The sequence below is a fragment of the Octodon degus genome, unplaced genomic scaffold, assembly GCF_000260255.1.
Source record: "Octodon degus isolate 3935 unplaced genomic scaffold, OctDeg1.0 scaffold00007, whole genome shotgun sequence".
Classification (NCBI taxonomy): Eukaryota; Metazoa; Chordata; class Mammalia; order Rodentia; family Octodontidae; genus Octodon; species Octodon degus.
The window spans coordinates 9,502,879-9,520,612 of record NW_004524583.1 but is presented as its reverse complement, the minus strand read 5'-3'; the positions used below and the strand labels follow the sequence as shown (position 1 = coordinate 9,520,612).

The 17,734-nt window shown below is 42.2% G+C and overlaps 1 protein-coding gene and 1 pseudogene across 1 annotated transcript in view; both read right to left on the bottom strand.

The window, feature by feature from the left end:
• Positions 1-3,085: 3,085 nt before the first annotated feature.
• Positions 3,086-3,278, bottom strand: LOC111813362 (annotated as a pseudogene).
• A 2,844-nt stretch (positions 3,279-6,122) lies between these two features.
• Positions 6,123-17,734, bottom strand: part of Tmed8 (transmembrane p24 trafficking protein family member 8) — a 31,483-nt gene continuing 19,871 nt past the window's right edge. Inside the window, exons 4-8 of the mRNA XM_023700904.1 lie at positions 14,223-14,230; positions 13,447-13,578; positions 10,779-10,905; positions 10,285-10,590; positions 6,123-8,735 (exon numbers count right to left, since the gene is read on the bottom strand). Coding sequence (XP_023556672.1) covers positions 8,518-8,735; positions 10,285-10,590; positions 10,779-10,905; positions 13,447-13,578; positions 14,223-14,230 — 791 coding nt within the window. The 3' untranslated portion in view covers positions 6,123-8,517. The remainder of the gene's footprint in view (positions 8,736-10,284; positions 10,591-10,778; positions 10,906-13,446; positions 13,579-14,222; positions 14,231-17,734) is intronic.

The window sequence follows — 17,734 nt, the reverse complement described above, 5'->3', positions numbered from 1 at the left end:
AAAAAAAAAATCATCACTATAATCCCAATTCTTCTAAACCCAACACCCAGTCCTTACTACTCTACCATGAAATGAAATGCAGATTAAAGATCTATCAATTTATGTTATTCTCATTTTCTCTGAACTTTTATAATCTTAATAGCCTTATAAAAGAACTCACATGGGCTGGATGTGGTGGTGCATACCTGTAATCCTAGCACTTCGGGAGGCAGGCAGCTTGTAAATTCAATCACAGCCTGGGCTTGAATCTTTAATAAAGCTGTTGGGGTCCCATAAGAGGCTGGGGGTATATACCTCAGTGTGCAGGTCCTGGGCTCAATCTCCAATATTACACACACATCCACACAAAAATTAAGTTTTACAAAATACCTTTTCTCTTAAAAAGGAGATGAAAGACAATCTAAAATGTAAATCAGGTTCATTAAGGTAACTCAAAATGTTTCAGGTGCACAGTGAAAAAGTTTATTTATGACAGATTTCAAAACTCTGATGAGAAGATAAAGAATACACAAAAGCATCACAAAATTGTTACATAATATAAAAACACAAAACCCGAACTATTTATAGAGAACATAGCTCAGGATCGTCCATGTTCTCACAGCAATACGTTCAGTGCCACAGGGTGGAAAAAGTCTAATATTTTAAACGAAAAACACTCAGGACATCAGAAGTAACAATTTGGGGTTCTTAACACAGAAATTGTTGGTGTTGACAGCATTTCTCAAGATAGCGTGACATATAAAACAAGTTGACTAAAGTAAACGATTAGGATATTTTTGTATTTTAAAGAAAAAAGGCTATGATGTAGTTTCCTTTCAAAATACCCTTTATGTCAGCATCAGTGTATGACATAGGACAGAAAGACCGTCTCCACAGTCGGCAACTGCTTAAATATTGACCAAGAAAACATCACTTTCAGTCACCTTCTAGATGAGTGCTGAGTGCATAGCCACAAAGCAGGCCCTTCAGAAGACAGGCGGAATGGCACAAGGTAGTTCAGGAACTCTTCAAGCACCTCCCTGTTATCCCACTATCTTGACCCATTATCTTTATCTATTCCCATTATCTTTCTTAGGATGCACCACTTTGATTACAAAGCATTTATAGATGATTTTTTTTTTAAATCAAAAGCATCCCAGCATTTCTTCTGGGAATTTCAAAAACACTTACCATTATTATTAAGGGAAAATGGTCAACTAGAGTCACAGGCCATAGGACTGCTTTCTGCAGACTTTACTTTTTCTCTAACATGGCTAACTGGAAGTAACTCAGTTTGGTTCAGTGCAAGCTAATTCACTTATGCGACAAAAATTTTGGGAAGAGACATAAGTGGTATTTTTAATATGGACTTTTTAAGTAAAATGTACTACTTAGGACATAAGGGATAAAGATATTTCCAGATGATTCATGGCCCAGATTGAATCTAAGGTCAACGGTGACAATCTATAACAAATAATACTACAGACTATAGGCAATTCAACCCTGAGTGATGAAGCTCAAGAAGAGAGACCCTTAAAACTGACAAGGAATTAAGGGCTCTTCCATAATACTGTATACCACTGGTGTACCACTGGTATATAGTATTACACCAGTGACGGCAAGCCTACAGCATGCAGGCTGCAGCAGGCTATTGGTATCACGGAAAGTTCTGAAAGGTTTACCATCACTGCTATATATCATAATATTTCAACCCAAAACTTCAGAATTGTTTATAATCTTACATGAGAACTTTAGAAAATACAGTCCCTGAAAGTAATTTTGTATATATTATTTTTCACTTAGATAAAACAACTATCTAGTTAAATGATAAGAAAATTGTGAAATTTCATAAAGTACCCTGTATCTCTAGGTTTCTAGGATATCTTTTCATCATACCTTAGAATAGTGGTGGCCAGCCTACAGTGCATGTTGTATCACTGAGAGCTCTAAAGAGTTCACTCTGCCTGAGAACGAAGAATAGTGACATGAAATGTGGGCTGCATGCCTGGGGAAGGAATCGTGGTACGTACGACAGGAATCAGATCACGAGTTCAAACCAGTGACCAGGATTACAAACAACTTCAAAGCCACTTGCCTTGCCTTTTGACTTAGTTTATAAAGGATTGAAAATTTCCAAGTGAACCATGCTGTCCATACTGTAACAGGCTCTGGGCCATTAATTATGTTTGCCTACCTTCAATACAAGGGATTCAAACAGGACAGCCTCTGTGTAACTTCCCTGGTTCATACCGGGACAATGCATCCTCCAGAGAGAAAGAATTCTGAAGTCTGGCTGTCTGGCTACGCAGTGCTTAGCAAAGCTTTGTAACCTTTGGGTCAGACCCTGTGGCGTAATTTTATCATCTACCCATAGCTAAGCTGATATTTAAGGATTTCTATAGGTGCTCGATGAAATCCACAGAACAAAGGGCTGCCACTGACTATCACCAGATACACCCACAGCCAAAGCAGTTCTGACCAGAATGTTTCCTGTTCCCCAAAAGAAGCCACCAGGAAAAAGAGTACTTGGGTCACTGGAACGCAGACACTTGTGACTGGGTTTTGCTGTTCATTTCCTACTCTCCAAAGAAGTAGATGTGATGACTCCCTGCGTGCACACAATGGGTACAAAGACTCACGTCCCTTCACAAGCTTCCCCTCACACATCAACAAAATGGAATTACCTTTGCTTCAGGCAGAAACACCAACACTGCAGAAATGGCTACTCCTCCCTTTCCCAGCAGATTCTGCTATGTAGGCCTTCTGTACCTAGATAGAAACTAGTAAAACATTCTGAAAAAAAAAAAAAAAAACCAACCTAGTTTGATAGAGATCTTTTAGCCTCTAAAGGAAACTAAATAGAGGTCCAATGAAGGAGAAGAAACTGTGTGTGGTGTGTTGAACGTACTGCTTTGTATTTACCAATCTCACACAGATTAAAAATGCCAGTGCAGTGGGTTTCTGGTGTGCCTACCTGTTACCCAAATGATGGCCAAAATGAACTGATTTCATCCTCTTGGCCACAGCCAAAACCAACTGTGGCTGCGGCACTACAAATGGAATTAACTTCTCTTAGCCTTTTTTTTTTTTTTTTTTTTTTCCTAACTAGGGGAAAGCATGAACATAGTCCCCCACTACTACAAATTACACAGTTGAGTTTCCCACCTTTGAGGAAATCACAAAAATCAGCATATCAGAGTGCAACAGACAAGCCTCACCCTAGGGAAACCTCCATCTTTTTTTTTCTTTTGGCAGAACCGGAGATTGAACTCAAGCCCTTGCGCTTGCCAGCTAAGCACTTATTCTACTGAGCCATCTCCCGGGCCCCTGAAACCACCATTTGATCATGGTATCTCCCCTTCCAGGTGAGTATTCTTAGCCTTTTTCTAATCCCACTGTCTTTTTCATGCCAGTAGACTCTTAAATACCAAAGGACAGAGAGATAAAATCAGTCCTCAGGTCAGAATTACATTTAGCAGAGGAGTCCTACAAAAAGTATTTCTAGTTGAAGCTGAGTGTGGTAGTGCATGCCTATGATCCCAGTACTCTGGGAAGCTGAGGCAGGAAGGTCACAAATTGGAGCCCATCTTGAGCAACTTGGTGAGGCTTTGTCTCCAAATAGAAAAATAAATAAAAAGGGCTAGACTCAATCCCCAGTACTGCAAAAAGAAAATTTCTAGTTGATCCTGTTAGGCCATAAAGAGATGTGGTGATTTCTAACATACACAAAGAGAACCAGTAGGGCTTTTGGGTTAAAGAACAATTCTAATGAACAAAATGCAAAATAATGCATTAATTTAAATCGAGATAGGAGCAAAAATTTCTGCATATATTTGAGAGCTTTGCTTTCTCCTCCTATTTTCAGTCCTTACTATCAACTTAAAAGGCAGTTCTTGAGTGGCACAGAATTATTTAACTTGCACCCGATTTCCTGAAACAAAAGTCTTTAACGTATGTACTGGAGTTACTGAACTCCATACCCTAAAACCACAGACTCTGAGATTAAAAGGCAATTTTTTGAAAAGAAATTATCTTTATATCAGAGACTTTAGGGTTTGGATATTACTTTATCCTCTTAAGAGGGCCTAGATTGGGTCTCATCAAAAATTTTATGTTATAAATTTAAGTATTATAAATTTTACAATAATATCTAATTCCACTGATGAACATAAGACTGAATGAGCTTACAGATATAAAATTCTTCCATATCCATACTATAATGGGACAATATACACTTTTAAAAGTCTATTTTGCCTTCCTAAATAACAGATAAAAATATCTTTAAAGTGCATGAATCAGTGCATCAAGAAAAAGTATTCTACTTTCAAGTTGCTATCTACTTCTGTAATAAAGTTGCATGTTATCTAAGGATTGAGTTTAAATTTCAGAGTCCTGAGGATGTGTCATAAAGCAACACAGATTAGAAGTCTCCAGAGCAGCTTCACAAGTAACTTCACACTGACATGCCAGTTAGAAAGGAAAATGGTGCCAATCATAGCCTGAGGAAGGAGAAACCACTTGAACGAGGGAGACCAAAACCAATACCAATGACATCCCAGTACACTGATAAAACAGACTTGCTAACAGCCCAGACTCTCTGACATAGGAGATTTGATATCTACAGGAAACATTCCCTAACTGAAGACTTTTCAAAAGGAATGTGTTGAAAAACATCCTTATTTTAAAAATTAGCAGTTAAAGCCAAATATGGTGGTATACACCTATATTCCCAGCATTCGGGAGATTGAGGCAGAAGGATCACAAGTCTGAAGACAACCTGGGCTACACAGTAAGTTCAAAGCCAGCCTGAGCTACATAGTGAGACCCTGTCTCAACAAAACAAAACAAAACAAAAAACAAAATGAAAACTAGCAGTTGGGTCAGGCATGCTGTGGCACATGCCTCTAAACCTGACACTTGGGAGCTGAGGCAGGAGGATCTTTGTAAGTTTGAGGCCAGCCCTGAACTACATACTTAGTTTAAGACCAGCCTGAACTGCATAGTGAGACTCTGTCACCAAACAAAAAAGAAAAACAATAACAGTTGGTAATTTTAAATTCAATATGCCATCTGTGTGTTTATACATTTTTGTTTTTTGAGAAATTTCACAATAAAATTCTGGAACAAAGTAACACTTTAAATATGTCTTCTTAGGCATGATGGTGCCTGCCTCTAACACCAGCACTCATGGGGCTGAGGCAGGAGGATTGCTGCAAGGTAGGGGCCAGCCTGGGCTACACAGGGAGTTCACGGCTGGCCCGAACTACATAGTGAGACCCTGTCTAAAGAAAAAGGTCTTTTTTTCTAGAAGGTTCAGCTCTCAACAAAGTAGCAAAACTAAACAAACCAATGAAATTTAACAACCCAGTCACTCTGTGTGGAGAACTCCAATATCTGGCCTATTATGAAGCAATTACTTTTAACTGTATCTTTTCTTTTTTCAGTCTTCTTGTGAGACAAGGGCTTGCTATGCAGTTCAGCCAGGCCTTGAGTTCACTTTGCAGCCCAGGATGGTCCCAGCCTCACAATGATCCTCCTGCCTCAGCCACCTGAGTTCTGGGATTACAGGCGTGCACCACCACACCCAGCTTCTTAATATTTATTTGTGCTCTAGAGGACAGGGTGAACATGAAGACAAATGATTTTTCACTGTTTGGTTCTATAAACTTGAACAGGAAAAGACTGAGGAAGCGACCACCTCTAGAATTTGCTGGACCATCAGTTCTCAGGAATTACCTGTGCTTCAGTAAGTAACATTTTCTCCCTAATGTTCAATTATTTTAGAAATAGAGGCCAGCCAATTAAGCCAAATAGCTCGGTGGATTAAAGTGCCTGCAAGCAGGCACTGGGCCCAGGGGTTTAACCCCACACCCCCCCCTCTTGTTCCGGCCCCACCCCTGGGGCATGCTGAGACAGCAATTGAGACTGGTGATGGTGGAGCGCACCTGTAATCCCAGCTCTTGGGAGGCTGTAAGCAGGCAGATCACTACAAGTCCGATCTAGCAGTGAGACCCTAAACACCCTCTAGACCCTTCCCTAAAAAATACCAAAGAAAAAAAAAATTTAGTATGAAAATGTGAATCCATTAGACAGTGAAATATCTTCCTGTAGCTATATTACTAATGGAACAAAGAAACCTCAATAAGAAAAAAACAAAACCAAAAACCCAGTAAGGAATATGATGTAACAATGGCCAGGACTTCAAAAGGGACCAGACAGTAAGACACACATGAAAGTGTGTCGGCTTCCCTGATGCAACAAACCTAGGATTTGAAAGAAAGTAAGCAAAGACAATCCTATGGCAAAAGCAAAAATTAGTATGTGTGATCCTTGGGAGCTTACTATGTCTGACCTGATAGCTCCATTTTGAAAGAAAGTCCGAAGTTGATAATACACAGGAAAACTAAGTGTGACTTTCACTGACTGGAAACAGCTCAGCAGAAAAAGCTATTTTACAAAGATTGTATTCAACTAGCTAAGGCATGATTCAACTTCAGTGATAAGGAGTGGTCCCGCAGCTATTTGATGCATAACAAGTTTGCTTTTCACTGCTCAGTCATTAAAATAATTTATCACAATGTATATACACTTTGGCCAGTGTAATCTTCAACAACATACATCCATGATGATAAAATAATGGAAGTATGATGCTGCAGAGGGAATGGGAATGTTATGACAATCGACAGCACCTGATCCTACTTAGGACTTTGCTCCCAAGAGACAGAGGGGCAGAGTGTTGTCTCTTGTTCCTGATAACATGCTAGAACTACTGTGGAAAGTCCTGTTCTCCCGATGACTGCTTCTGTAGGGAGGAGAAGGTGAGGCATCCATAGAATGATGGCCTGAACCAAAGGAAACAGTATGAAACAGAGGACAATGAAATCCTGGAATCGCAGGCATTCGCGGTCACTCGCTGGCCAGTCAGTTGCTCTGTACTCAAATCCCAGCAAACAGATTCCCTCACAATATAGAGCTCCTCACATGGGCCACTGGGGCACACTAGAGTCATCCACAGCTGCAGGGCCAGACTACTCCCAAAGCATCACAGGACTGACCTACAGGAATGAACTGAAGCACTTCCCACATTCTTTTACAATCATCATTTTAACTCTGTAAAAGCGGCAGCCTCTGTGGCTCAGAGCAGATGGGAAGCCTTCTCAGAAATGGATGAAAATGGTTTCAAAAGCAAAATGAAATTTGCTATAATAAATAAAGTAATAAATAAATCTAATCATTCAAAATTGGAAGGGAGTAACAGACTTCACACAGGAATAAGATATGCGGAAATGGGCCCACTGCGGAGGGCCTCGCCTCCTCTGGTGCTTCTCCTCCACCTGAGGCCCTGGCACCTGTGCCCAGGCACGGGGTGCAGCACAGCTGCTCTCCCCGGCACTGCCGAGCCCCAGGGCGCACGGAGTGCGAAAGGCTGTCACCAGGGAGGTGCAAGCTTTGGTCAGGTAAAGGACACGTGCAAGCAGCAGTAACAGGGAGGCTTCACTATCACCTTTCCTCAGGGGTTTTAAACACCAAAAGCTTTAAACCTGCAACACAAAAAAACTAAGTCCAGAAACTTTGGAAACCTGACTGGGTTGCACTACGTTTAATTTGAAAGCAAAAATTTCTAAGTAGCACTCCTACCATAAATACGGGAAGAAAAAAACCAGGGAATCTGGAGTGTTTTTCTAACCTTCTCTCTCAAAAGATATCGTTCCTTCCATATATGTATGTTAACCCTTGACTTTCAAAGGTGTAGGTTCTGAGATCAACTCAGTACCTCATTTTTACCCTTTCTGCATTCAATTTCTGGTACCCTTAGTAAAGGAAACTAGTTCTTGAAATAAGAAGTGATGGAGGCCAATTTTCTTCCCAGAAGATTTTAGGCTAAACTGATCATCCCTTTAGATTGCATGAAAGTTCTTGCTGCATGGCAAAAACACAGATTTAGGAAAGAAACAGGAGTCTAACTATCAAGAATAATAACATCCCTCCAAGGCAGTGAGGTCTCCAGGCCTGTTGGAGAGACCAAGAGTACCCAGCGGGCAGGAATATGGCAGTGGTGAGAAGCTGGACTGAGCATTCTCTATCCAAGACATGGCGCTCCACCATGGACAGTGTGCTTTTCCCACTTCTGGCACCTCAAGAAGTAAAGAGGGCAGGTACCACCAGATGCACTGGCATTTCGGGAGCAAGCAGTAATCTTAGTGATAAGCCTTATACCAACAGAAATCTATTTTTTAAAAGATAACATTCTGTCTCCTTTTAGGCTTTTGCCTGGTAGGTGCCTTCAGAGAGGGATTTTGCTGGAATCTGAAGCAACAAGAATGTGAGTCAGGGACCACAGAACAGGGGCACTATACCACCAAATGCAGAAGCCAAGAAGGGGAAAAGGCTATATGGGTCAACAGTCGGGTATGCCAGGCAGGGCGTGAGGCCCAGGAACCTCACACAGACTTTCAGCTCTTGCATATCCAAAACAAGAGGCACCAGCTTGCAGCCTGCTTAAGCCAGCATTACGGCCTGCCCCTGTCCCAGCACCCTTTAGCTAGTGTAGTAGATGTGGAAGTAGAGAGTCTTGTTGCGTAGCAGGGAGTAGGAGTTGTCGAACTTGAGCAGGTAGATGCCCTCCCCAGGGTAGTCATGGCTGCCGGCCTGCACATCTCGGTGGCTGTCCCGCCGGTACACAGGCATGACCTCCCCGTAGCGACCCCGCAGGGAGCTCCGGGAACCTCTCTCCACATCTCCCACAGGGACAGGTTCTGCAAGAGCAAAACAGCAGAGTATGCGGATGTGAGTTCAGAGACTGAATACAACCTACCTGAAGGTGAAAGGGTGGGCAGCGGGGAGCCTGTGACTTCTGCCTGGGATGGGTATTTCAAATTATCTGTGGGCCAGAGAGGTAGCTCAGTGGACTAAGCACCTGCTTAGGCAAGTGCGGAGACCAGGTTCAATCTCTGGCACCACATACTGCACTGGCCTCGCCCCCAAGTGTGCTGAACCAGCCACCAAGACTGGGCTGCGGTGGTGCATGCCTGTAATCCCAGCACTGAGGAGGCTGAAAACAGGAGGATCACTACAAGTCTGAGCTATAGTGAGACTCTGTAAAAAATACATTAAAAAAAAAAAAAAGACAAATTATCTGTGAATCTTTTTGGTCATTATAGTGACTGCTGAGTGAGACTGACATTTAGTACCTCAGGGTCTAAGAGTGCTAAAATCAGGATAGTACCTCTGCAACAAAGGGGTGCCCATGCAAACACCAGTGATGCCTCCCTTGACAAACAACAACAGATAGTCTGTGTATCTGGATGTTTGGGGAGGCATTTAGAGGGGAAGATCTGAAAATTCTTTCATTTTGTAGGTGAAAGGACGATTTAACAGAAGTAGGAGATGCGGATAAGCACAGAGTGACCCTAAATGTCCACCTAAAAAGCAACAAGTAAGATATACGGCCTTCCTCTTCCATGAATATCTACAGACTTCCTTGTAGACCTGAAGGAGCAAGTTTAAGGACTGATTTTAAGGTTATCTATAAAAAAAATAAGGCAGAAGGCTACAGTGTAGAAGCTACTCCTCAAGTATCCTCCCAAAATGTCTCAGGACCATTCAGAATGGATATTGCAAATAACTGGAATGTTGCAGAGAACCACTTTTAAAATTGCTCTGGCCATGAGGCAGACAGCAAAACTATAGTCAGTGAGCTATGGCAGTTTGGAAGGGAGAGAGAATCGCTACATTTAGCAAATTATAATCACTCAGTTTGGTTTCAGGCTGAAGATAAATATCCCCACATCAAGAGAGAAATGTAATATAATCTCAGTTTTGTTTGGATTTTTTTGAGACAGGGTCTTGCTATGTAGTCTAGGCTGGCCTTGAAGTCACTATGTAGCCCAGGCTGGCTTCAAATACACAGCAATCCTCCTGCCTCAGCCGCTGAAGTTCTAGAATTGTAGGCATGGACTGCCACGCCTGCCTCAGTTTTATGTATGATCTAGAAAACCTTGACTCCCCTCCTCTCTTCCCCTTCCTCACAGAGCAATTCAGGTTTACACCTAGGTTCTGAATAAAAGGAAAGGAAGCTTTCAACCAAGGCACCAATAGCTTAATACCGACCCCACCAGAATGTTCTCAGGATCTGACTTTGGTCTGCCACTCAACTTTAGCTTGCTATGCTGGGCCCCTCTCCTGTAGCGATCCTGGATTCGCCTTGCCTGTATTCTAAGGAAGAGACTGCTGCTACCGGAAGTGGTCACTAGGAATGAGGTTGAGCCAGAGAAGAAAACTGCAAATTGCTAAAATTTAACTTACCTTCCATATCCTCCTCGTCATCCTCTTCTTCCTCCTCATCCTCACTGGAGTCACTGACCTGCACAGTTATGTCAGTGCTTGTTACAGGAGTCCAGTCAAAGTAAACTCCAAAGCCAATGTCATAGTCATCAGTGGCAAACTCCCAGCAGACACGCCTCCCCTCTGGGTGGGTGGGTACCCGGATGGTCACCACCTCACCCCGCTTCACCACCAGACGGCTATTCTTCTCTTTGCCCAGCTTGCTTTTGAATTCCTTCACCTTGGCAAAGGTCCAGATGTACGGAGGAGCCATCAGAGGTGGGGAGACTGCAAGGACAGGCAGATTACTCGAAAACCTGTACCACACCTGACACTTTGCTTAGAGATTAATATAGTTTAAGGCATTTTGTTGGTTTCTCTCACTTCCTTTCATGATGTATTTTCTTTCCTTCATCTGACTACATTCTTTACATAGCTACTGAAAACAAACACCTTCTACATATCCAAAGTCTCACCTTTCCTGTGGTCCCCCAGAAGATCTGCAGATTCCAAATCAGATGAAAGAACATCTATAGTTCCTGTATGCTCAGACTGAATCATAACGATGTCTCCAGATCTTTTTGGAGCTTGGTACTTGGCCATCTGCATAACAGAAGCCTGGTTAAAAGATGTATCAGAGTGGCAGCATTCCATTAGCCTCTTTCCAAACGAAACCTGACCCACCTAGCCATCCAGTCCCTCAACTCAAAGTTTAATGTGCTATTCAACATCCCTTCTCTTTTTGCTGGGTACAAGTTGCGAATAAATTTTATACATCATCAAAATGTCCTCTCGCTTAAAGATTCCTTCTTGTTCCGCGTTTTGCAACCTTTGCTCCAGACTCTGTGAAATCCTCCACTGGTATCTTCTCATGGTGTGATTGATTTCTGCATCACCAGTGTTCCTGGGCCACGCCTTGGCCTCGCAGCAGCACACTCAGGACTGCCCTGTGGCTTCTCTCGTGACAGCTTTCACACCAGGGTTTAGCTCAACTCCCATTCTGCCACTCTTCCCTGCTCTAAGGGCAGCTTCTACATGAAGTGCCACTTCCCACTCAAAGGTTACTTCCACACTGCTGTCAGTAGTGCCCGTCTCTGCAGTTCCTGTGTCTGTCTCCCTCCCTTCCTCCCTCCTTCCCTCTCTCCCTCCCTTCCTCCCCATGGTACTAGGGATTTAACCAGGGCCTTCTGGCTGAATGTTTACTTTTCTTTTTGAGGTAGTGTCTCACTAAGTTGCCTAGGCTTTTCTCAAGCTTGTGCTCCTTCTCCTGTCCCAATCTCCCAGGGCTGGGATTACAGGCACATGCCACCATGCCTGGTCTCACTCTTTCTTCCCATTACCTCTCTTTCATCCACAGCTCAGAGTACATGTTGTCTCACCCCCTATGTCACTAACACAGTTCTATAAATAATTACAATCCCACCTTAGATCATCTCTAGGATTTGCATTTGAACAGTACATTTGTCGCCAGATATCTGACTTGCATGGAAGAACACAAATGGCACTTGATACAGCCCCCGCTTACCATGTTGAAGTTTCCCTTCAAGCCACTCAGATTATGCCCTTCTTTCATACTATTATGCCTCTATTTCCTGTCCCTTCTCCTGCTGGTAGAAATATAACAAAAAAAACTATACCCACTGCCCACAGGGGAGAGCATGTCGGTGAGTCAGCCGTCCAGTTAAGAGGCTGGTAGTAGATTTGTGAGAAATAAATAAATAAAGTTTCTAATTTTTCCAGGCATGCCCCCCATACTTGTATCAAGACAGCAAGCCCTCCAGCTCTCACTTCCACTGCTAAAAGAACAGAATTGGGTTTTGGCTAGAAAACTTTCCAAAAAGCTAAATAATGGATTTACTTTACAATTTATTTAGCTGCATAACCACAATAAAATCAGTCACAGCTCTTAGTCTTCTTGAGTCTAAGAGTCTTCACAGCTCTTAGTTTCCTTGTCTTTTTTTATTTCCTTTTTTATTGGTATATAGTGACTATATTCATCATGTAGAAGTTATACCTATACATGACATAACTTGTTTTTCTCTTAATTCCCCTTCCCATTTATTTATTTATTTATTTATTTATTTTTTGTTCTGTATTTAGGACAGCGTCTACAGGGTCTCACTACGTAAATCGGACTATAGAGATTCTCCCGTTTTCAGCTTCCCAAATGCTGGGATTGCGGGTGCCTGTCACCATGCCCAGTCTCCATCACAATCTCTATGCCCTGGGGGCACAGCAAGCCAGGGGCTCAAACCCCAGCTGCTGCGCTCTGTCTAAGCTGGGCGCTTTAGTCCACGGAGCTGTCAGGCCAGCCCTTCCCCTCCCCATTTATAAAGGGTTGGTTTTCCATGTTTTTTTTTTTTCTTTTCTCAATTTTCTCCCTTTCCCTTTTTTCCTATCCCCCTTCCCTCTCTTGTTAAATGAGCACATGATTATATCCATCTCACAAAGTTGTTCTGAGGACTAAATAAAGTGCTATAGATAAAAAATCTTTGTCAACTATAAGGCACTATGAAAATGTTATAATGCTTGGTCTTTTATTGATACAAATACCAATTTGATTCTAGTACCTACGTTAATATAATACGAATAATTCCTATATCCCACACCTTACATCAAGAGGACCACTACTTAGTAATACCAGTTCTATACAATCTTCTACCATAAATATTCAATAGATCTTCCATAAGAAAGTGAGATTAAAACACAGCCAATGGCTTAAGTTTCATCACACCAAAAGGATTATTTTGGTTTCTTGGGTTGGGGGGGGCTTCGACGCAGACTCTCACTATGTAGCCCAGGCTGACCTCGAGCTCGCACTGTGTAGCCAAGGCTGGATTCAAACTTGCAGCAACCTTCCTGCCTCAGGCTCACATGTGCTGGTATTATTACACTGACACACCACGAGGACTGCTGTGAATATCCCTTCTCACAAGTGCCCACTGGGAGCTAAGACAATGATGGATGCTGTGGGGGACGCAGATAACCATTCCAAATGATTAAAAATGAGATGGCCCAGAGGAGCAATGAGAGAACTCTGGGAACCACCATCAGCAGCAGTTTTAATTCTAACCCATCCATTATGTATCTAAGTTCTGGTACCACGAACTTCTTCTCTTATATGAGACAAAATCTGCTCCCTACCTTGCTGAGGACCTGGGCCTGGTCAACAGGGAGTACGTCCTGCTCCACCAAAGCCTGATTCTCCAAGGCACTGGCTGCTTTCTGCAGATCTTCTGCGGCATCCTTACTTCTTGGAGATACCATCTGTGTCCTCTCAAAGGAAGAGAGCATGTCAATTTAAGGGTTACTAGAAATAAAACAATGTTCAAAGGACACCCCTACCCCTATTCTGCCTTCCTCTGCACTTAGGTCTGTATCAACTCAGCTGACAACCACCAAGGACAGAGCTGGCCCACAGTGTAAGGACACAGGACTGACAATGCCAGGTGTCAGGCTGTGGAAACCAAGGTAAACACACACACACAGTTCAGTCATCTGAGATGGACTCCAGGTCTGGTTTTTCTTTGTTGTTATTCCTTTCATTTAATTTTAATGGAAAAATAAAAACTGTACATATTTATGATCTACAGTATGATGCCTTGATACATGTACATACTGGAATGATCAAACAAGGCTAATTAACATATCCATTACCTCATGCACTTACTTTCTGTATTGTAAGTATACAAAATCCATTCTCTTAGCAGTACTTTGGTTTTTTTGTTTGTACTTATTTATTTTTATTTTTTTCCCAGAGTATTTTGGTTCCTAGACCTATTTGTGACATTGTTTTTTTTTTAAAGACCATTTATTATTTTTATTTTATTTATTTATTTATTTATTTATTTATTTGTTTGTGTGTGTGTGTGTGTGTGTGTGTGGCCAGCTCAGCCCGCCTGGGGGCAGGGCTGGCTGGCATGTGGTGCTGGGGGATTGAACCACGGTCCATGTGCGTTGCTAAGCTTGTTCTAAGTAGGTGCTTTAGACCACTGAGCCATCTCACCAGCCCCTACTTATTTATTTACATTGACACAACACTACTAATTTGTGGGTACAATGTGTTGTTTTATACCTGTAAACAGTGTAATGATCAAGCCAAGATAATTAACATATCTATCACTTCAAATACTTATTTCTTTGTAGTAAAACATTCCAAAATCTTTAGGTGATTCTCAAATAACTATTTGTTAACTAGAGTCACTCTATTATGCAAAACTTAAGCAAGGAAGGATAATCACAGGGCATAACTTGGCTCACGAAGAAAAAATTTCTAATGGCTAAAATAGGAGTGTGTTTTTGCAACAAATAGCTGAGTTTCAGCCAAACACAAAGAGCTGAGTTTCAACCAATCCCAAGGCCCCAGGGAATCAGGCCATGTCCAACCAAGGCAAAGGCCTCCCCATAACCAATCCTGTTATTTCTGTAATTCATTTCTTATTCAGCACGCTGACGTAGGTACACAGCAGAGCTCTCTGAATCCCTTTCCACCTCGGGTGCTGCCCAATTCATGAACTGTTCCTTGCTGAAGCTGTTAAATTTGTCTAAAGTTTTTAACATACAAGAACACTGTAATGCCAAAAATGCAAAACAACTAGAAAAGCATTCGTTTTAACAGAATTAGCAGGTTCATATCAACTATTTCTTTTTATGTCATTTATTTCATGGTTCTTTGTTTTTAGTTGCTGTACTGTCCAAAATGTCAATCTTGTCTTTCTACCTTCTGAGTAAAGAGTAATGTTATCCACAGTGACTTCATAGATCACACTGTCATCCTCATCCTTGTACTCTGTTGTAATCTGAACTATCCTTTGAAACTATCTTGGGGTGAGTGGGGGAGATAGCTCAGTGGAATAAGTACCTGTCTGGCAAGTGCAAGGTCCTGAGTTTAATCCCTGGTACACCAAAAAAAAAAAAAAAAAAACAAAAAAATAAAAAACAAAAACAAAAACACTATCTTGGGAACTCTACTCTTTTGAATCTACCTGATTCATCTCAAATAAAGCCAAATTCATTTGTATAACTTTGCTGAGAGCCCCACCGATATTTTCCGTATGAATTGACCAAGAGGAGCAGCCCCCATTTGTTTTCTGAGCTTTTCATTTGGTCTATCTGAACTGCCTGAAGACTAGAGGTTTTTCTGGAACTAAGCTTGGAGTTGATGACTTGCCCCATATGTCTCCTCACCTACAGTCAGAGGCTCTTTGCACCCTGACACCCTCCAGCACTCCAGGATGGGCACCGGAGAACCTGGGCTGGTGTGACATTCCCTGGGGGCCTCCGTGTCTCCACAGCCAGCTTCTCAGCAATTTTCAAGTATAAAATATATTAGTGCTAACAAGAGTCAGCTTGCCATGCAGCGATCTCTGCAACTCACTCCTCCTAACTCCCTGAAATCTTACAGCCTTTGAGCAGCAGCATTCAACCCCTGTAACCACCACTCTGCTCTCTGCCTCTGACAGTTGACTTTATTTCCTAGCAGACCCAGGACCATTTTTCCATACTGAATTATAGTGAAAAGAAGAACTAGGTTCCCAAGTTGGTCCTGCACACAAAGCCACTGGATAGAACCAAAGGGGAAGGCTACCTACGGCAGACATCACCACCAACACGAAGGAAGTGCCAAATGATTAGCAGTTCTCCCAGGAGCAGCCTGTGAGCAGTCCCCCTTCACACCCTACCTCAATCTACTCCCCTGGGGAATCAGTTTATTTCTCCTTTCAAGCACAACACTTTGTGGGCAGGTGATTTGGAACAGGTGAGAATGATTTCTGCTTTCTTCCTGTTCCCCTGGCTTTAGAGAAAATAGAAAACGAGTTATGGACAAGGACTACAATGCAATCTTCCAGGCCTTTTGAAAATCTATTGCAAATAAGAGATGACAGGATTTTTTAAAAAGTATTAAGAATTCACTGAGAGAAAGCAAAGCTTCTGTCTAAGAGGGACAGAAGGGGGACACAAAAGCAAACTCTTACCTCCATCCAATTATGTCTGTGGGTTTTTTAAAACTGAGGAGGAACAAGGGAGATTAAGAGTGGAAAGAATTCAAGAGAAAGAAAACTTCTGTCTAAGAGGGACAAGAGGTGGCCCGGAAAGTGGGTTACAAAATTCCAGAAAGTGTGGAATTTTTTAGATGAGCAATAACCAAAGAATGCTCTGCAGAAACCTGGGCATCAGGAGCCTTCAGGGGAGGTTGCAAAGTTCAATTTTTTTCATAATAACACTCTCTTATTCTCATTCCCTCAAGAGTGTGGAATTTTCCAGAGACTACAAGAATGTGGTATCACAACAAAACAGAGCCAGAAGCACCAACAGGTCCTTAATAATTTTTAAGGATAAACATTTATACCTACTTTGCACTTAAATTTACCATTTACTTTAAGGACTTTTTCCTTATTAACATCAATAAAAAAAAATCATTCCCAGTGTATAAAAAACTTACTCTTCAGGCAAACTGAGCCAATATCCAAGTCATTCCAACCTATCTCAAAACAGTCAGAATGAGGTGGTGACTATGAAAGCAAGCTACAGGTTGTTGTGAGTCCACTTATTTTAATGGTGCTAAATTCTGAAATCCCAGTCCATTTCTGGATCTTTTTTTTTTTTTTTTTTTTTTTTTTCAGTGCTGGTCTAGGCTGGCCTTGAATTGGTGATCCTCCTCCTGCCTCAGCCTCCAGAGTACTGGGATTGTAGGCCACGCCTCGCTCTGCTGTCCTTTTCTGTGGAAGGATTTCTTTTTTTTTTTTTTTTTCTTTTTTTTGGTCTTTCTGAGACAGGATCTTGCTATGCAGCTCAGGCTTGCCTTAAGCTCACTTTGTAACCCAGGACCTGTACATGCAAAGCATGAGCTCTACCACTGAGCCCCAGCCCCAGCCCCCACTTCCGCATCCTGACACTTTATTATCTGTCTCCTTCTCTGCACGCAGGCTTGATGTCAGGGATGTGGCACTGTTCCCACTCTGTGTGCAGCAGCCACAACCAGGACAGAGCATGGAACGCTTGGGCCATCTGCACTGTGACATCATCTTCTAGAACCCCTGTTTTACCCAGGTTGCCCTGTGGCTCTGACAGTCCTCAAATGCTTCAAGCAATCTTCTGCTTTATACTCTGTACTTGCTATAGCCTCTGCTTAGAGTATTCTTCTTCTGATTAACCATGGTTTCTTCCTTCTGCTCTCTGCTCAATTTGCACTGAGAAAATTTCAAGATGTCCAACCACAAACTCAGTCACTCCTCCCTGCTCTATCATTCTCTGTTTGCTTGTTTGTTGTTTTGAAACAGGGTCTTGCTATATGGTCTAGGCTGGCCTTGAATTGGTGATCCTCCTCCTGCCTCAGCCTCCAGTGCTGAGATTGTAGGCCACGACTCGCTCTGCTGTCCTTTTCTGTGGAAGGATTTCTTTTTTTTTCTTTTTTCTTTTTTTTTTTTTTTTT